The sequence below is a fragment of the Nasonia vitripennis genome, assembly GCF_009193385.2.
Source record: "Nasonia vitripennis strain AsymCx chromosome 1 unlocalized genomic scaffold, Nvit_psr_1.1 chr1_random0002, whole genome shotgun sequence".
Lineage (NCBI taxonomy): Eukaryota > Metazoa > Arthropoda > Insecta > Hymenoptera > Pteromalidae > Nasonia > Nasonia vitripennis.
In genome coordinates this window covers 448656-471198 of record NW_022279588.1, presented here as the reverse complement: position 1 = coordinate 471198, position 22543 = coordinate 448656, and the positions used below count along the sequence as shown (strand labels likewise).

Genomic DNA, 22543 nt, shown 5'->3' with positions numbered 1-22543 from the left:
TAGGATACCACCTGTGGAACCTGAAACTAAGGGACTCTGGGAGCTGCAGGTGGTGCGAGCACGAAACGAAGACCACCTCCCACCTGATGTGTGAATGCCCAGCTTTTGCAGGGACAAGACAGAGGGTGTGGAAGGTTTCCATGTTGAGGTTCGAGGAGCTTGGCATCAATTTGCCGAGTTGCCGAAGCTATAAACAAGGATTTATAAAGTAACCACTAGTGGTAAACGAGGCACAGCACAATAGGCTTCGTCTGAGTGCTCGATCGGCAAGTCCCCGTGCAGGGGCCGCCAGAGTTCACCTCTGCCCAATAAGACTAAGACTAAGACTAATTGTAAGTATAATAGGGTCACGCTGCTCCCCGACGGCACAGTGTATAAAAACGTATATTTCTCATAGCGGCGCTACCGCGCCCCTTGATATTTTGGACTTAATATTTAAGTTTTATGGAGCTGAAGAATTTTAAAATTTTGAATAGGTCATGAAATTATGTAATTGAACGTTCGAAATTAATGAATAACAACTTTACATTACAAATCACATATCAAAATTACTGGACGAAATACGAAATTCTAGTACATCGCAAAATTACGTCAATATATTTAACACGGTTACTTACAATGATAATATAAACCACCTGAATCATGAGCAATAATATCATATTTAATTAATTACTACAATTTTTTGATGAGCTTTGTAGATACATCATATTCCATAATAACAATTGAATATTTTTTAACTCATCAAAATCACAACGTCTCGCAATCATTGATAAATTATTGCACATTTAAGTATATTTATATAGGCAGTTTATGTTGCTATGTGACCATATATGAGACATCGAAAATTTAGACTATAAAATTAACTTTGAACGTTCTTTAATATATTAAAACAAACTACGATATTGAAATAATCTAACTCATTTAAACGTAGAAGTCAACCTTAAAACGTTAGCAAAATTAATAATAGATTTAGTGACTATTTTTATTGCAGGAATTTAAATGCCTATCGCCTATTGACTATTTTTATTGCTGGAATTGAAATGCCTATCGCCTATTGACTATTTTTAGCCTATCAACTATTTTTCTTAAATAAGGAAATCTGATGTCTTTAACAAATATCTTTTCTCCACTATGAAGCAATTCAACTAAGAAGCTAGTCCAACAAAATATTTCCAAACCATTACAGTTAACTATAAAGGGGACACAACACCTTAAAATCCTGAAAAAAGAATTATGAGTAAAAATGACATAATTAAAGTAAATCACTTGAATTTTTTTTAGTGATATTTAGTATCAATTCAACTTTACCGTGCTATAACCTTAATTATCCCTGCTGGCCTATTGTAACACTCGGTGCTATGTTTTGTAAATATTTTCACTGTCCGTAGGATTCCAAGTGTACAAATGGTTTTTTGGGCTCAAATTCTAGGGGGATGTTTTCTACATCTGTAGTTTTGGTATGAATGCAGGGATATTAATTTAAATGATAAGAAAATGTTTTATACCCAAAAAGGTGGCATAATAAGTGAAAAAAAAAGAAAAAATTCAGTATTTTTATTGCCAAACCATTTCTAATCATTCAAATCAAAATCCCTATATTCATACTAAAACTACAGGTGTACAAAGTATCCTCCTCGAATCTGAGTCCAAAAAAACTATTTATACACTTGGAATTCTACGGACAGTGAAAAAATTCACAAAACATTGCACTGAGTGCCACAATGGGCTAGTAGGGATAATTGAGGTTATAGCACAGTAAAGTTAAAGGTATTGATACTAAATATCACTAAAAAAAATTTCAAGTGATTTAGTTTCATTTTGTCATTTTTATTCATAAAATTCTTTTTTTCAGGATTCAAAGGTGTTCCGTCCCCATAAAAGAAATATCAGATTTACCTCTAACAAATTATATCTGGTGACATCACATAGATCTCTTGAACCTATTTCAGTGCTCATATACCATCCATTAAACGGTGCTGCAGTGAATTCTAAGCCTCCGCAATCAAAGACCATATTTGATACAGCAGGAACAGCGTACCATTTAAGACCTAAGTTTTGAAACCAATCAAATCTGAAACAGGAAAGACATAAAATTACTTTAAATAGAATCTAGAACAAGAACAAAAGTCACAAATTTGGTTTTGTAACTAAATTTTCCAGTCCAAAACATCGTAAAACCAATTTTTCACAAAAATCAGCATATAAAATAGATAAAGCGAATAAACAATTCAAAATATTTGTAAATCATGATTGTTTTGTTAAGAAATTTAGGAAAAACCTGTGTGCCGTGAAGCTATTCACATCTTTTCTCAATAATTTAATATCTGGGAGCTAACCTGGCACCTAGACATCATCTATGACGCGGCTAAAATTTTGGACCTTAGAATTTGTTGACCTTAACATTTTTGGGTCTTAAAATTTTTAACCTTATTATTTTTAGGCCTTAAAAATTTTGGGTTATTTAAATTTTTCTGTGTGCCGTGAAGCCATACACATCTTGTCTCAATAACTGACATATTTTATTTTTTATTAGCGCGATTCATCTCACTCCTAACGTCGCTCAGTTAAAATATATTGCAATAGTGATAAAATTTAAGTTTTGTTGAGATATTTTTTCCTAATGTCAATTTCTAATAGGGGGGGAAGTAAAAATCCTCTATTATATTAAAATGTGTCTGGTAGTCTCCGGCTATAAGTTCATTCATCCCCAAAATCACCCCTCCTTAGGGGTACGAGTAAACCAGGAGTAGACTAGAAGTTGACCGGAAGTTGACCGAAAAATGACCGGAAGTTAACGCCCGTGGAGGCAGCGGTATTCGTAGAAAGGAACAGGAATTGGAAGTAAACGATCGAGGTTTAGAAATAACGAAAAAGCACGTAAAATAATAAGACTAAGTTATATTTCACTAGCGCGTCAAAACCGTGAGTTTACGAGTATAAAAAAAAAATAATAATACGAAAGTCGACAATAACTTTGCGACTCGCCGCGACGCTGGAATAATCGCGCTCGTACGCGTATATCGCCGTGAAGGTCGCGCGCGCCGTATCACCCTCGCACGGGTGATATACACTCTTATGCATACAATCATGGACACTGCGCGTCACACAAACCTTCACGATCTCGTCACCTACGCTCCTGATCCCAGATAGACTGTAGAACTAGAAGTTGCTGGACCGCTAAGCAGGGAGATCAGGAAACCCGGACTTCGCGTCGCACTCACACAGAAGAGATATCGATCCGCTGAACACAGCACAGCACACGAGATCACGAGCGAAGCCTTTGTGTACTTTCCGAAGGCCGAGAGCTATCTGAGCGCGCACCTAAAGGATTAGTCCGCGCGCTCGCTATATCTATCTCTCTCGTTCTTTCGCGAGTGTACCCTGTTTCGTCGCAGTGCAGCGGTACTCATACCGCTACGAGTTAGCCGCAATGCTCAATTCGTTACACCCCCCCCCCCCACCCTAGAATCGATCTATCGACCAGATGGCGATTCTATCCATTCCGTCCGCGACGAACCGTAGCGTCGTGCATCGCGTCCGCGACCAGGAATCTAGGGATGCTAGGGCGATTAAAAAAACACATTATTACCGTGACTACCGTTACTGGGCTTTATTTGCGCGCGTTTTTCGCGGTGACGTCGACGGGTTAGTAGGTGTCATTGCATGCCCGCGGTTGCACAAACCCTTCGGACGACTAGGCCTCCTCTTCTCGGTGTTGACCTCCACTCTAGGAGTCTCTGGCGTAGGTCTGACACGGCTAGGCGTGTACACCTTTTTGCGTCAACACTCGTGTCTCTCGGAGGTTGAGCATCGCCATCTTCTTCGCTCTTCTGCGACTCTTCGTCCGTTGCTGACAAATAAAAGGGCTTCAGCTGCGCAGCTATTGCAAGATCTACTTGCTCGCCCATCTCATCGACGAGTCGATAAGTATTGGTGCCGCGTATTTCTACTATTTTATACGGCCCAATATATATAAAGTCTCCAGCAGACAACATGTAATTTCGCTTCATCACTAAGTTTCCGACTTTGTATGACGCCGGTTTACGCTTGGCGTCACAGTAGCGCATCTGGTGGTCTTGCGCGTTCTCGTTCTCTGCGACGCTTGCTCGCGCAGCTGAGATAAATCCCACATGCGATCATGCCATACATCGATTGCGCGTCGCTACAACTCTTCTTCTACGGCGGCTACCTGCTCGCGCCTCGCTGCAGAAGGTTTCCTCGGCTGAGTCCCATACATCAATATGGCTGGACTTACGCCCGTCGAGGAATGAGGTACGGTATTATACCCGAATGCGATGTCACGCAATCGCTCGTCCCATGTATTATGGTTTTCCTCGATCAGCGCGCGCACCATGTTATTAATGGTGCGGTTTACCCTCTCTACTGGGTTCGCCTAAGGGTGATAAGGTGGCATCAACTTGTGCCTCACGCCTTGTTCCCTGAGGAATTGATCAATGGTCTTATTTTTGAGCTCGGTGCTATTATCCGACAAGAATACCGTTGTCGCACCGTACCGCAACAAGACTTGCTCTCTGAGATGCTGCAGGATTGTCTTCGCGTTCGCCCGCTTAATCGGAATGCACTCTATCCAGTGAGTGAACAAGTCTTCAAATATGTGAATATATCCGTGTCCTCGAGCGGTCTTTGGTTTCGGCCCCATGACATCTCCTGCTATGATCTGCCATGGCCAAGTAATCACTCATTTTCCCATCAGGCCGCTTGGCGAGCGCTGCTCGACTATGCATTGCTGACAAATGAAGCATCGTCGAGCATACTCAGCGACGTCGGTGTACATACCGGGCCAGTAATAGTACATTGCGACGCGCGCACAAGTTTTCTCACGCCCCTGGTGACCGAATGATGGCTCGTCGTGACAATTTCGCAAGATCTTTGCTCGCTTTTCTTTTGTCACGACGATTTTCCATGCCGTATCGTTATTCATAGACGCTGGTAATTTCTCATTGGGGCAGAAGTAGTACAGCTGCCCGTCGTACATTTTATACAGCAGATCTTTGCTCGGATGCAGCTGTATCTCACGGACCTTTTCGCAGTACCATTCGTCCTGGGTTTCGCTTGCCCATCCGACTGTCTCGACTAGTACTGCGTCTTCTTCGTATATACGCGACAATGTGTCTGGTACAGCATTTAGCAGGCCTTTTCTATGCTCCACAGTGTAGACGTGGCCTTACATTTCTAGCGCTCATCTTGCTAGGCGTCAGGTGGGATTATGCAAGTTGCATATCCACCGTAAACTACTGTGGTCCGTGACGACCATGAATTGATATCCCTCAATATAAGGTCTGAAGTTCCGTTTAGCCCAAATGAGTTATTGATAGTTTAGTTAATACGCGAGAGACCCAGATTATAATTTTTCTCCTATAATTATTATTCGCGACAAGAGATATATAAACAGAGCATCAGTATATTGGGCAATTAATAAGAATTTGGTTTAACAAGAGATAAGGAAGATTCAAGGATATCGTGCATCGACAGTGTTATAGATTATTAAGCAGTTTTCAAAAATATTTAGAAGGACAGATAATTTATTTAGAAGACAAGTGACACATTCAACATACCTGGCGAAAATAGTGCGAGTGATCAAACGGCTGCCGCGTTGGCTACTACAATGGCTAATAGTTTTGCGCTTATGAATTGCATAAGCGGTATACTAAGCTTTGACGGAAAATACACCAAGTTGACAGACTACATCCAAAATTTAAGGAACGCAAATGAATTAGTCACTAATGACATCCGACCATAGTTTATGCGGAATGTGCTGCAAAGAATAACCGGACCAGCGAAAAAGAGTTTGAATAATAAAACTATAACAACAATAGATGAATTAATTAAGCATTTAAAGCAGAGATTTGGTCTAGGGACGGATTAAAGCTATCATAACACACGCATACAAACGCTGAGAATGCGACAAGGTGATACAGTAGCTGATTTTTATGACGAATTGAATGTGATACTGAGTAGCGCCAAGAACGCTCTAACAGAAGAAAAGGGAGACGAGAACCTTGATAAAATGATCGAACCATTGGAAATGTTAGCAGTTGACATATATATAAAAGGATTGCTAGCGAATTTATCTGAACGAGTAGACATGATTAGACCTAAAAATCTGTAGGAAGCAGACGGAGAAGCTGTACGATTGGAATCACGTATGGAGGCGAGAATTATACCAGATTCAAGGCCACGAATAAGTCGAAATTATTATAATGGATATTATAATATGGTTATAATAATGGACACGGAAATGAAGGTGGATATAAAAATAGAGGACATAAAGGATATAGAAGCCAGAATAGATACGACGAAAGAAATCACCGAGAACAGAACTACGTGGGGTACGTGAATCAACTCGAACAAATAGAACCTTTACACAACTATGGAAGAAACAATTATTATTAAAACAACTACAATAGTAACGGTTATCAAAGAGGCAATGGCAGTTACAACAATTATGGCAGAGGCGGATACCAACGGGGGTATAACAACAGTAATCGACAAGGAGGAAGCAATTGGCCGTCATGGAATAGAAACAATAGATAAGGAAATCAAAGGCAAATTTTTAATTACGAGAATGTGCGTCGTGAAGATTATCAACCCAGTGGTCCAGATAGACAAGAGAATTATAATAATTATCCAAATAATTGGAAAAGCGGCAACGGAAGAAACTATCAACAAAATGAAAATAAAACAGAGAATTTAAACTCTCAAGGGGCTCGTCATGGAGAAAGGAACGATGAGTCAGGAACAAAGCCAGAGCCAGAGGCAACAGGGAAGCAGAATCCAAACCAGAACAGCCAGAGTAACTACGGGCCACAGAGAGAACAGGTAATCACGATCCGGACAAAACAGCCAGAGTTTCAAGAATGTGTTCAGCCAACTGCACGGGACCTGAAGAGTTTAATTGGTAAAATGATGAACCAACAGCAGAAACGATACGAGTGCCAGAAGGGACCACCAAACCATGGATTACATTCATGATAGACAATAGAGCAACTGTGAATTTAATCAAATTAGGCCTCATAGATGACAACATGCCAATAAATATGCAAGATGTACGATGGCTTGGAGGGATAACTGCAGAGACAGTACCAACTCTAGGATCAGTTTATTTACTTATCAAAAATAGTCCAGTAAAATTTCACATAGTTAGAGACGATTTTTCAACTCTACACGATGGATTATTGGGGAGAAATTACTTGAAGAAGGAAGAAGCTGTCATTTCTTACCACAACAACGCTTTGATGGTGAGCGGAGACGTAATGCATCCAGTGCCATTTTTGGGACAAGAAAAGGAATACAGGGAGCAAAGAAAGAGAGCACACAACCCTTACAAATCGAGTGACATACTACAAGTTGAAAAGAGAAATAATGACAGAGAAACATGCAACACGAATGCTTCAGAAAATGCAGATGTACCTATGAAAACAAAGCACAAATAAAACACATAAAAGCCAGAACAAGACAAGTCGTTAAAATCAATTTGATCAAAAGTGATTTGAAAGAAGGATATATACCCCGAATTGATGTAGGAAACATAGACGTATTCCTGGGAGAAGGAGTAGTAATCAATGAGATTAATACGTGCAAAATGCTAGCAATAAATACGAGTGAACACAATGTCACCGTAGAAGTAGATGCCAAGGAACTCATACCACTGGAGACTGAACCAGAATTTTTAGAAGAGACAGATAACGATTTTAACGGCGAGATTATAGTCGACAAAATTAAACGATTAGAGAGAGTGAAAGAAGCCATCAGAAAAGCCACCTAAATAAAGAAGAACTAAAAATTGTAGATCGTATTATAGAGAATTATTTAGACTGATTTCTATTGCCTGGAGACAAATTACCATGCACAGACATGATTCAGCACCATATACATTTAGAGGACGATATACCGATAAACACGAAACAATACGTCATCCGCCGTCATCCGCCGAAGCACAAATAAGTGGTTAGAGAAAGTGTAGGAAAGAAGCTACGAGACAGAATTATTAGAGAGTCAAATTGACCGCGCAACTCACCAATATGGATAGTACCGAAGAAGCCCGATAGTCACGGAAATCCGAGATATAGAATGGTAATTGACTTCCAAGAACTTAACAAAAAGATGATCAGAGATGCTTACCCTCTACCGAACATCGCTGATATAATGGATCAATTAGGAGGAGCTACATACTTTTCCATTTTTGATCTTGCAAGTGGTTTTCAACAAATACTAATGGCCCCAGAAGATTGTTAAAAGACGGCCTTCACTACTATAAACGGACATTATGAATATACTGGAATGCCGGAAGGATTGAAAAATGCAACAGCTACATTCCAACGAATAATGGAAAAGGTACTCAAAGCTTTACAAAACATAGAGATGCTAGTCTACTTGGATGATATATTAGTGTACAGTAAAGACCTTTAAGAACATGAGCAAAGAATTAGAAATTTAATGGAAAGACTCAGATATGCAAAACTAGTATTACAGCCGGATAAAATAGAGTTCTTTAGAAGAATTTAAAAATGCGAAAAACGTAAGAGAAGTACTCGGCATGTTTGGATACTACAGAAAATACATAAAAGACTTTGCAAAAACCGCGAAGCTATTCAATAACCTACTAAAGAAAAATGTAAAATTTGAATGGACAGAAGAGTGTGAAAACAGTTATCAGCAACTAAAAGAATGTTTAATGAAAGAACTAATTTTGCAATTTCCGAACTTCGATAAAGAATTTACATTAACTACAGATGCTTCTGATTACGCCATTGATGCCGTAGTCAGCCAAAAAAAGGACGATTTTGATCACCCGGTACAATATCTATCTAGAGCACTCACCGAAGCTAAAAGAAATTATTCGACTACAGAAAAGGAATGTCTTGCAGTACGATATGCTTTGCACCAATTTAGACCATATTTATTATGCAGAAAGTTTACGCTAGTGAGCGATCATGAACCACTGAACTGGATGCATAGCATAAAAGATCCAGGACAGAGACTAATGAGATGCATATTCAGATTCACTGGATACGAATATACCTTCAAATATAAACCAGGTAAATTAAATAAAAACGCTGATGCACTATCACGACTCCCACCAGAGATGACTGAAGAAGAAATTAATAAGAATCTACCTAGTATCAAAGTCATGGTCATAGAAGAGAAAGAAAAGAAACAAGAGAAATCATCATCAAGTGTAACGACGTCATCCAAATAACGCAGCCACGAACCATAATACAATCATCGGGTGATATAGATAACAAACCCAGAGGATGAGGGAGACCAATAGACTCCAAAACTAATAAAGAAGCACCTAAGTTAGACCATAGCGTAATAGCACAGAGAACTAGAGCAAGGCGTACGCAAACACAAAGTCCAGTGGGGCAGTATACCAAACAAGACGCGATACCAAAAGCACCTAAGACGGCTATATTGGGAAGAAAAACAAAGACAGAAAAACCAGCAGAGACTGAAGCATCAACATCCAAAGCCACTACTGTAAAACAAAGAGAAATTCCCGAAAGTTCGACCGATGCCGATTCCGATACATCGATGACAGTCAACCCATCTAGAAGATCATGGCTATCATCTACAACCATTGAAGACAGCGATTTGAACAAACCTCCAATACCTCATCCCAGATATAGTGGATTGCGACAGGAAGAGTCGGATACAACAGAATGAGAAACACAAGACGATGAAAACACCGACAAAGAGTTCACAAAGAACCTATCGATTAAAACAACTCTGACGAGAGAAGAAGTAGAAGAAGCAAGTAGAAAGTTTGAAGAAAGCATGAAGAGATATGAAATAGATAGAAGTACCAATACAATTGAATCAGGTACGGAGATAGAGATACAAATGAAAATACCCTCGCACTTCTCAAATGACTATCATGTACCAGATGAAGTGCGCGAAGCAATTTACACATCAGATCCACGATTTTATACAAACGGAGAGGCAGACATAGATGATGTATGGAGAAAGAGTGTTCAGAAACTAATAAAGCGAGCACAACAAAGACTACAAGAGACATCAAACAAAGATGATACAGGAATCGAATCAGACGTTGAAAGTGTAGCCGAGATGATAATGTCACCACTAAGAAAAACGTTGTCGGTGACGCCAACAATAAATAGCGACAGTCCTACAGCCAATATCACGCTAAGGGATAAAATCAGAAATCGTAGAAAATTAGTATTAAGTGAAATGGAAGCAGAAGAAGGATCAATAATAGACATAAGATTTTCAAAACTACCTGAAGTAACAATGCCTTTTCTTTTACCCACGCCACCAGATATGGAGCCGTCAAACAAAAATTACACTCCAACAGGAAGTAATCATGAATCGGAGGATGCCGCCACACATAACCAAGGAATTCAAGAAAATTTCTCACAACATAATCACAGTAAGAGAATGCCTAACAAACAAAAGAGACAATATTGTTAATCTCCTATCAGCAAACTGTAACAACACGTGGTCTGTAACTAGATTATTAGTAGAAATCAGAGCCATAGACCTAATGAAAATCAAAAGTAAAAAGCTACAAATAAGTCCTAGTCAGCCCATTTAAAAAGCACCACATATTTACAGTAATAATAAAAGACAAATATTTCAATGTTATTAAAATCGAAGATTTACACAAGGCACTTCAGAATTTAAAAGAAACACTCGTCAACAAAGAAATAAAAAGTTTCGTGAATAGATAAATCATGGCTTTATTCCACGTTTGAACCAGAAACACTAAATATTATATGCCAAAACAAACACGAAACCAAGATAACGATAAAAGAAGCTGGAATTGTGCACGTAGCTTCTACGTGCATAGCAACAACTGCAGAATCCACTATAACTGGAGAAGTAACACACAATACACTTAATTATATAGACCAGAGATAAACCTCTAAATAACACTCATTTACCCTTCATTAAGTAAAGAAGACAATGACATAGAAATTCATAGTCTAGAAATAGCAAAAATATTAGCACCCAACACAGCTAATAATAACGGAAAATCGCTACATGAAATAATAAGTCAACTAGAAGAGATAGGTGAACACAAACGACAAAGTTAGAAAAATGACACAACAGTATACGGAAGCATGAGCATCCAATTAGCAATCATAGCAATAATAGTAGTAATTATCATAAAAATGAAATGCCTCAGCAAATGGCAATGCCTTAACAAAAAATACGCCCACCCACCACCCAAAAGAAATGATAAGTGACGAAAACTCATCAAAAATGATGAAGGATTCGAACTCGAAACCATCTCAATTAGCCATGAAAGCCCCAACACCCCACATTTAGACCGGGAAACCCTTGAAAGTAAAAAGTCAACAAGCACAAAGAAAATATTATTATTACCGAAACGAGAAGCAGAATGCTCATAATTTACCAACTTTTAACCGAAATTTAATCATAAAATTTACACAAAGCTTGTACATAGCCAAACAGCGTATAATTAAACATCATTAATGACGATAACATAATCTATTTACCGAAAAAGAACAAAAACAAGAAAAAAGAAAAGAAACAACATGGAGTAAGACCAAGAACCACCATATCAATGTTTTGTGATGTAGACATCCCATTATCTAGCATACTGACAGAATTCGAGAAAATAGGAGAACCTCAAAACGCCTACGTGGCAAAACTCAGATACGAACAAGAAACCAAGAAGATCACAATATCATTTAGCTCGGAAAGAGAAACACAGAGGGCATACAAACTCAGATCATTATTAGCAAAACAGAACAATTTAAAAAGAAACAGCAGAAGAACAGCACCGTACCAGGGACCCACAATGATCTCAAATTCCAAAGTGCCAATAAGAGAATTGATCGATCTTACACCGAATGAAGAGCCAACAGTTAGATCTGAAATCCATGTAGTAAACCAACAAGCACCAACACAGCCAATCAGGAACAGGTTGTTTTGCCTACTCCCTTGGGATGGAAATGACAAAGAAAAGGACGAGATGTTCTTCAGACAATTTGTGCAATTTGGAACCCTAGCTTACTACGAGACAGTCAGAGACAGAAAAGGATGCCTAACGTAGGGATATGTGCAGTATTTCAAAGTAGAATAGGCCAGAATAGCCAAAGAGGAGAGTTACCCGATATATAAAGCGACGTTTGCAGAACCAAGAAGACTTCCACGTGTAGCACAAGGAAACACGACTGCCAAATTCCATGAAAAATGCAAGAAAATGACAGAAGTAGACATATACAGTTTACACGATGTAACTTGCAAGAAGCAAACAAAGTTGTCTCAAGAACAAGCCGATGAAGCCCCTATAGACAAGCTACAACTATTACAAGAAACCATATTGGAGCTGAAAGAAAAAATATCCAGGCTGGAGAGCTAAAAACAAGACAGAGAGAAAAATCCTGTTACCAGCAACCCAATACAAAATGCCAGAGTAAATGCCCAGAACCAACATAAACCCGAAACACCCGAGACCCTTAAAGCAATAGATGATGACTTAAACGATAGCAACATGATTATAGATTAGGAAAAGTAAGTAGGACCAATGAACATGTGCGAATGAGAGAATGAACAATTGACCCTAATACAACCCATAAACTATCACAATTAACGAAAATGCTCCATTTTTTTTCCTTTACGAATTTTGCTAGACCATAATTGAGTCAGTCGAGCTTGATGAGAGCTGGGACACGTCACCATCCGTTTTGGCCCACCAGGGAAACTACCTGCTGTTATGGCACTATTAAATAAGTACGGGCCAAACAACACTAAGAGCTTCAAGATCACCAATCAAGGAGCTGATGATGCCATGGCTACATTTACAATCACGTATAGGACAAGCACAGGCACGACAGAATTACTACGTGATTAAGAACTAACCAGACAGGTAGACCAAGGGACAAACACTGTAGAGACAAACGAACCGACAAACAATCCAGAGACGGACAATAATACTGACACCGAAAATTCTACTGACTCAAACGCCACTGATAGCACTGACAATTCTGAGAATTCCGATGACTCTGACTCTACGAGCAACACTGACGATTCCAATAATGGCAACAACAGCGATAATGACGATGCAAACAACGCCCCCAATGACAATAGCGACGCCCAATGATACGACAACAATAACGACAACGCTGACAATAATCAAAATTCCAATAATAACAACGACCAGCAAATAACGATAATGACGCTCCTCAACAGAATGACAATAATTCAGCTGACAACATCGAAGCTTACACCAATGAACCAAACATAACCCTACGCCATACATACAGCCCACAGAACCATGTACAACTGGTAAAAGTAAATTTAACAGACGCTTACACAGTGACAGCCACATACAAAGGCACGACAATAGACGCAGAAGCATTATTCAGACAGCATGGATCCTGTAACACAGTACATCATGCAACGAACGACAAAGACATCAAAGCCATAGCGACTAGATACCAAATGAAGAATCATGCACTTAAAGTAATCAATATGTACAAAGAATACATACAACGATCGAACGATGACGTACAAGGACCAATGGCACAACAAGAAGACACTAAAAAAAAAAAAAAACAATAGAGTATGTGCAATCAAAACACACCATATGCATACGAATACCCACACACGTGACAAGAGAACAATTGACAAAAACGTTCCCACAATAGGGAAACATACTAGACATAAGATGCCTAAACTCCAAAGACGGACTAAACGGACGATGCACTGCCTTCATCGAGTATGAAGAACAAGACAGCGTGAACAGAGCTGTGAAAAAAACTCGCATAACGCATTCAACAAGACTAGCTTATAACAAACTATACGTATCAAAGCGATCCACAGAACAGCAAAACACAAAAACGGAACAGAGACAGCCGACAAAAGCAAAACAAGAAACAATACAACAAAAATTAAAACCAACACGTTGGACTGTTGACCCCGGCAACAACACCAAATTATACATAGTAGCACCGAAAGACACAACGCAGCAACAATTTGAAACAGACTTCACAGTATACGGAGAATCAGGAGAAGCACTACAGGAGAATTAGATTAGATTAGATTAATTAATTTTTATTTGCGTACATTATGTTGTACGATTCAATATGCACAGCAGAGTAGTATAAGTACAAAAATAGTAAGTTTGTGGTATCTGTTTTAGTAGGTATATAGTGTGAACGTATGCTGAGGTGAAGATGGGTTAAGCGAGAGTGAGCAAGTGTGTGCGTGTGCGTGACTGTGTACACGATATTAATGTGTTTATGCGTTTTCGAGTTCGAAAAAGTAATTTTTAGCTAGTTTCTTGAATACTGCGATGAATGTAGTGTTACGGAGGTGTGATGGCAGGTTGTTCCATAGGTATGAGGCGCTGATATGAAACGAGTTCCTCAGCGTCTCCGTCGCGAAAGTAGGGATATCCAGAGGTGTCACTTCCCCCCTAACAGGCCGGAGTGCTACGCGAAAGTCGAAGTAAGCCAGTACGTATGATGGTACGGCAGTGTTAAACATTTTTCGTAAGAAACAAGCAGTGAAATACTTCCTGCGTCCGGCAGTGGTAAGCCACTGCACCTCACGCCTGTGTGGGGAGATGTGCTCATCTCTCCTTACACCATAGATGTACCGAATCCCAGTGTTCATGAGTCAATGTAGTTTTAAGTCTAGTTCCTGCGTCAGGTCACAGTATACAAGAGAACAGTAGTCGATGATCGGAAATAGGAGCGCTTGCACAAGATGCTTGCGCAACCTGAGATTGGTACTCTTTCTGAAAAAGTAGAGCCTTTACATTAGCGAGTGAGCACGCTTACACACTTGTGTAACGTGCTCCTTCCACGTTAGTTTAGAGTCAAGCACAAATCCCAGATTACGCACAGAGGATTCAAAGCTGACCACCCCCGATATTAATGAAAGTGTTAAGAGAAGTAAATTTATGTAGTAAGGGGAGCCCAGAACAATTGCTTTGGTTTATTAACATTGAGTTTAAGCTTGTTTTGCGCAGCCCATCCCATTATCCTCTCTGCATTAGCACTCATCTTGTTTGATAAAGAATCGAGCTCCTCGAGGTGGCATTGACTATAAATTTGTAAGTCATCCGCATAGATAAGATGGGAAACATCGGAATCAAGGCAGAAACCGATGTCATTGATGTACAATGCGGGACGCTCTCAAAATACAAAATAAACTAGAAATGGACGCCACAGACAGACGAAACAATGATCCATTTTCTATGTGGAGACCAGGTACCAAGACAAAGCTTCGACGACCATGTACAGCACTGTAAAATACATAACTTAAGACAAATAGTACTAAAAAAAACGTCAATACTAACGAGTGTCCGTTCATAGAGCTTTGTATTTGGACTACACGTCATTCAGCGACGAGGACATAATGTAGAGAGATAGCCAGACAGAACGCCAGACGTCAAATGCAGGAACAACAACGACGAACAGAACAACCCCGACGACAACACACAGAGACTTAAAGACCCACAAGAACCAGCACCGCAGTAGAGGCAGAAATTATTAGAGAGATGGAGAAAATAGACTTCAAGAAGATCCTAGACATTAGTTTTTAAGAGACGCCACTGTGACGTTAGCTTTAAGTTAGATGTAAGTGAACAAAGTGTTCTAAATGTTTTGTTGTCATGAAAAGACCAAAGTATCAGACCAAGTTACTATTGTTGTTGTTTTGTGTCACCAAATAAAATATGGTTTTATATCATTTTTCAAGAAAAAAGTAGAACCAAAGACCTTTTTTTTCTTAAAATAGACCCTTACCCAAAAGAATATAATATATAATAATATCAATATTAGACAATAAGCAATTACAAAATGAATTATTTAAGTCATACTAACAAAATGAAATATAAAAGTAGCAAGTAAATCATTAATATAATAACAAGTAATTCACATAAAAATATTAGTGGCAGGTCACAACAAAAATAAAGCGATACATATTACTAACAATAGCACATAAGTTAAATTTAAAAATAAATTTAGACTGTAAGAGAATATCCTTGACAATATCTGTGACCGCAAAGCAGAGCCGAAACAAAAATTTAAAAAGGTAAAAGAAAAGAAAAACAAGAAAACAACCCATCCAAACCAACCATCCTAGAACAAGCTAAAAGGTGGAAAGCCTAGATAAAAAAAACAGAGATAGTAGAAAGAAAATTTGCTGATTGCTCACCAATAACTTTTAAAATTTTTTGAGAAAAGCCGACCCAACCCATGCAAAAAACTTGAATGTTCTGAACATTCAAAGAGAAAGCAATGTTCTTTCTTGCCCGAGTGAACACCGCAGAGATTGTTCGATGGATCCAATAACGATCCAAATGCAAAGACACATGACCATACTAATAATTCAAAGCATAGGCATAAGCCAATATCTGCAAAAAGAAAAGGGGCAGATAAAGAAATTTAAAAAAGCTTGATCCTACCCTAAATCCATAATTTTCCAAATAGCACCTTACACCATGTTTATTCAATTAAAGATAAGAAAATAGCATCTAGATTTGGCTCGCCAGCGTGTCAATCATGTCAGACCACTCACCTTTAGGTATAATTGTTTGTCAGGGACGACAAACATTTGAAGGGGGGGGGGGGCAGGATGTTAAGTGATGAAGTTTCTGGATGAATATTCAGAATTATTATATAGAATCAAAGAAAGCCAATGGAAAAATCCACAAACTTCGACGCTTAACGAATACACGAAGAAACCCAAAACCAAAACAATTTCTCCTCCTTCGGCTGAAGCGCGTGTGCATAGCCAACACTGCAGTTTAACCGTTGACTGTAGTACTGACCCATAAGGCCTCATGAGTAAGAGAGAGAGCGCGGCTAAGCTGAAGTTCGAAGGGACGAAAAGTAAAGACCATGTGTGGAAGAAAGCTATGACGCTTTCTTCAAGCTTGCCTCCCCCAATTAATTCATTCGAGTGTGTGCGATCCAAGAGTAAGGACCCGTTTTATTCTGAGTCATATATTGAGAGTTTAGTTTAGAGTTTCTTTTGAGTTGAGTAGAGAGTATATTGTCAAGTTTAGTCTATTGTGATTCCTAGATTGATAAAAATAAAATTTATTCCACGAAAGGCTTATTTCACCGAGTTTTGATTCTTTTAATATCTGATTTGTCCAAATATTTTGACGAGAAGAAAGCCCAAACAAGTTTTGAGAGCTCATATCAATTTTTGAACATCATTTTGATCCAGAGTAATTTTCCAAAACCCCAAGCCCCACTGAAAAAGGTAAGTGTGTTTAAATAAACATTTTAATGCAAATTATTCTGATAATTAACTAAACAGTCACGCAACTACAGTTAGTAAATCTATTTTTGCTAACCGCTCTTGGATTAGAGTGTAGTCCGACAAATCCAAGTGATAAAAATAATTGTTAGGATAAATACCCAACTTAACATATTTGCACACATTCTTGTATTTCAAAAACCTATTAATTCTTTAGAATTATACGATAAATATAAATGTCACTTTATGGACCCAAAATTACCAAAAATTCAAGCAGCTTTGAAAAACATAGAAAGTATTTTATTGAGATTAAATGATTTCTATATGTCTAGTGTTGAAAATAATTACAATGATGAAGAATATAATAACAAATTACAAGTATGTAAAGATGATAAAAATTTAGAAACATTAATTAATTCTTTGTCTACCGATCAAAAAAAAAAAAAAAAATTAGTCTCGGTGGTAGTGGTAGTGGTAAAAGTCATTTACATAACATAATGATTAAATATTTAATTTCAATGAACGTTCCGTTCATTACAGTGGCCTAGACTGGTATTGCTGCTAATTTATTAATTAATAGAAAAACTGTCCATAGTATTTTCAAATTACCGTATCGATATAGCTCCATTACTAGATGCAATACCATTTAGTATGGTTAGAAGGCAATTTCCAATAAGACTTAGCTTTGCTATGACAGTAAATAAATCTTAAGGCCAATCGTTTGACAAAGTTGGTTTATATTTATCCCCTCTAGTATTTAGTCACGGAGTTGCATTATCAAGAACAACATCAAAAGAGAAATTGAAATTTTTTAAATGATAAATCTGCATACAAAAATAATAAAAATATTACAAATAACGAATGTAAAAAACAATAATTTAACGACGGAATGAAAATTCACACAAAAAACATAGTCTATTCTGAAATATTCATAAATGAATAATTTTAATTATAAAACATTACTTAAATATAGAATATCTTTTGATTGATTGAGTAATCGCTACTAATACAATAATACTAAAGTATAAATTATATATTGATTTGCTTGATTTATATTACTAAAATTTAAATTAATTGTTATTGTCTCAGTAATCACCATTATAATTATACATTACCAAAATTTAAATAATATATTGATTGACTAAGGTATTTTTACTAATTGTACTTTACTAAAATACTAATAATGTATTAATTAGCTGTTTTAGCTCCGTGATTAATAAATTACTAAAATTTAAGTTATTTATTAATTGGCTGAGTAATCGCCATTGATTATACATAATTAAATTATAAATCATATATTGATTGGTTATAAAATAATCGCCACTGATAATACATTATCAAAACATTAACTTTATATTGATTATCTGAGTAATCGCCAATAATTATAAATTCTTAAAATATTACTTTTCTATTGATCGACTAAATTATCTCCAAATTTTGGTAATAATACTGTGGTGGCCACACAGCACCCACTCGCACACACACACGCTTGCACACACACGCACACACATACACACCTCACACGCACGCGCACGCGAAGACTCCAGCGTTCGATCCTCGAATGGCGCGGCCCAGATTAGAACTCGGTTTTTTCGGCCCGGCCGAGCGCATTAGGACAATTAAGTCCTCCGCATCGAAGAAGCAGTAAAACGCTCGGGCTCGCACTCGAATCCTTTTATTGCGGTCATCCGCACCTCGATGGGGGCGGCTAAATCTCGCCGGCGCGGGGAATCACTGGCGTCATAAAACAGTAAAAGGCCGGCCGCTTGGGCCAGCCACCCTCGCCACCGACGCGCTATCCGGACCGCGCACGCTCCGTCCCTGCGAATCCGATTGGTGATCGGTACAGGAGGCGGAACGATCGAGACCTTCGACGGTCGACGCTGGAGCCGACAAAAAGTTCAACTGCAATTACATCCAGTCCTCGTAACGTGAAAAACCACAACTAATAAACACGCATCTAAACGTCAAGTTCTGCGTTCTTCCAGATTCTTTCACCCTCACATTTTCTGTCACTCTCCTGCGCCATCATACTCCCAAAGTACATTACCAAAATTTAAATTACATATCGAATAACTAAGTCATCACATGAAACTAAATATCATATGTCATATTATTAATTGAAAATAAAATGTGAATTTAACATAATTATATTGAAATTAGAAATGTAAAATATTGGCCAAATAATCGCCACAGAAACTATATTCAAAATCCAAATGTTAGATATACTTAATAATAAATTGTATAAATATTAGATAAGTAATCGTTAAGTTTATTTTGTGGCAATATATTAACACTATCATAATTTATATATATTAAATCTGATGACACATTTTTAAATAATTTGTAATGCAGGCGTTATTATTAAAAATGTTACATTTAATAATTAAAGACAGTCTCCACCCTGTGAAACGCAGAGAGCAAATTTACAACTAATATTAATATAAATAATCATTTATAATAGTATCATTTGCGGGCTTCTTTGCAAAAACAGGCATAGAACAAGATCATATCTGCACAGATGATTATTCGCAGCATCTCTTTTATCCAGACCAAATCTGCAGATTACGTCTTGTGATATGCGTGAATACATAGATCAGTCGTCATTTCTCATTCACAAACAGATATCTTAAAAAAAAACAGATCATATCTGCACAGATGATTATTCGCAGCATCTGCATCATCCGGACTGCAGATGACTACTAATGATATTTATATGATTTAACAAATAATTCAGATTATAAATACAAATAAACATTTTTGCCATACTCTCTAAAAATATTATCATTTACAGCATCCGACACATCTGGACCAATCTTACTGTGTTTTTCAGGGGTCCAAGAGAGCGCCATGGTTACGATTATAACAATAATAATTGCTGTTATGGGTGCAATGGTAAGTTTGCTAATTTACGTCGGAGTAAGAAGACTGAAGAAAAATGAAGAACGAGAAGACATATAAGCATTCTACGTATTGATAAAAAATTTGGAATTTGCTACCAGGTGCGCATTCTACGGGGCGCACAGATGGCTAAAGAATCGACGTATCTACATTACTCTTGATAGCCTTACCCCCGGTAGCTTGATAGTCTTACCGAGTTTTCTTTCTTGTAACACCTTGTACAAGCTTCGTAGTGCGTATGAGAATTTAAAAAAAAAACTAAATCATTTAAACAAAATTCTAGATTATACCTGGGTATTTTGAGCTTCGTCACTCTTCACGCCAACGCTCCGGGCCACAGCTGAGAAGACATCAGAACATCGGCAGCGCCATGAGCCAGCAGCGGCGGCAGCAGAAACAGCGGTGGAGCGTGGAGCGCGCGCAACACGCTTATATACCTACATGTGTAGCGAAGCTAGCGGCGCAAAAGGCGCGTGAATTGAAATTATTTAAAGTGGGAGTTATGACGTAGTGGCGCGGCGCGCGCATTGTTATAAGCAGGTGTGAATGGAAAATGTATATAGGTGTGAATGTACAAGTATGCACGTCTGAATGTGAGAGTTTTTTCGGCGGCGTGATCCCCGCTCTTTTCGTAGCCTTTATAAGGCCATGTGCGGCCTAAGGCTAGTCACTAGCCGATGCGCAACTTAAGCGCCAGTGCAACTAAAGCGCCTAGTTCCTAATCTTGAACAACTTACGCCTTGAGCAGGTAAGGACAGAAACATTTTCAATGTAGACACGATATTGCAAGTAACGCGTATCTGCCAAGAACTTAGAATATTTTCAAATGTTTCTCATACTTATACAATAGGACGAGATAACGCAACTAACTAAAGCGTATCTGTCCCGAAGTCTAAATAGTTTTCACAAAACTCGAGATTCCAACTAAATCACAATAACGCAAATTCAAGCGTATTGGTCTAAATTATACTGTAAAATTCAAAGCAGATTTATCGAATTAGTTTTGTTACATCGAATATATGCAAAATTCACGCAATATTCTTTCTAGCATTTATTGATTGAATAAATTAATTTTTTTATAAAAATACAAGAACCAAATCAAATTATTGTAATAATTCTCTGCTACCTGATATTTCGGACCTGAACATAATTAGTTCTAAATAACATAAAATCAATTTTCTATATTTCACTTCTCGTCATAATTACGATGCAGGTTAGTAAATGTGAATCACCCTGCACAAACAACTAAAAGCATTTACCATAGGACCGAGCAAAGTGATGACCGTTTCATCCTGAAAACGTGACCCGTTAGAATATACTGTAAAACGATAAAATAGAAGTAAGTACTATTTTTACCGTGAAACCGAAAATAAACACTTTATATTAGCTATATGATAAGTTTAATTTTTCAAAAAAATTGGATGAGACAGAAAACAGTCTTTGTTTCTGGATTTTCCGAACTCTTTAATAGATGCGAAAAATAAAGAGAACACGGAACCTTACTTAGTTCAAGATTTGCTGGAAACTAAAAACAAAAAAGTTAATTATAAATTATTTTTAAGTATAAAATAAAAATATTAATAAAGTTTGATTGATGTACTTTCAAGATTCAATCTAGAACTGCTGCATATGCATATCCTTCAGTTTCTCTTGAGCTTTTCTTCTGGTAACAAAAGCCTCCTCGCTCTGGCCTTTCAAGATCTATGATGCCACAAAAGGTAGATTATAATTTATTTTTGTGAATATTTTTTGTTTTTTGTTTTTTTGTTTTTATACTTCATTACCGCCGCACCCTTCGGCCGATTCAGTGGGGGCCTTCCACCACCTCTATATGGAAGTAGTGCTCGATCCTATTTCCTCTTCTACCTTTCCTCTTACATACCGTTCTGCTTTCTAACTTTCTTGGAGGATGTTTCTGGTAAGGACATATTTCAGATTTGCACCGTGTTGGTAAAATCAACACTCTCTGTCCTTTATAGGACATCGGGTCCATCCCCCAGTGTAGACCGAATCCGGAGAAAATCCGTTTTTCAGGAGCCAGCTTCCCGCTGGTAAGATTAGCGTTCCCTGCCTAGTGCATCAGAATCGGCTACCGACCTTATTTACTTCTGTACAAGTCCCTACCACTGCTTCTTATTAGCCCAGGCTTGCACCTGTGAGGCAAGGAAAAATCTGCCTTGAAGCAGCCAGAGTCCAGGAACACCTCGTCTACGTTGATACTGGATATGCACCTCTCGGTGCGCGATTGGCTGCTCGAATTCGCGCTGCAATTAAGTTTGCAACGGCCGTGGAAGTTGCGGTATTTGCAAAAAGTCATGACTTCAAAAAAAATTTTTAGTGCGATCCTATCACTTGGCTTTGAGTTATAGCTGGTAAAAGTTAGGTTTTTAAGTAATTTTTGCCTTTCTTG

At 38.1% G+C, this 22543-nt stretch overlaps 1 protein-coding gene across 11 annotated transcripts in view; it reads right to left on the bottom strand.

Moving 5' to 3' along the window:
• Nucleotides 1–22543, bottom strand: part of Nos (nitric oxide synthase) — a 1339001-nt gene that overhangs the window by 1032289 nt on the left and 284169 nt on the right. For all 11 annotated transcript variants that reach the window (XM_032601207.1, XM_031933451.2, XM_032601209.1 and 8 more), the window contains 1 exon segment: nt 1897–2071. In XM_032601207.1, the coding sequence (XP_032457098.1) occupies nt 1897–2071 (175 nt within the window).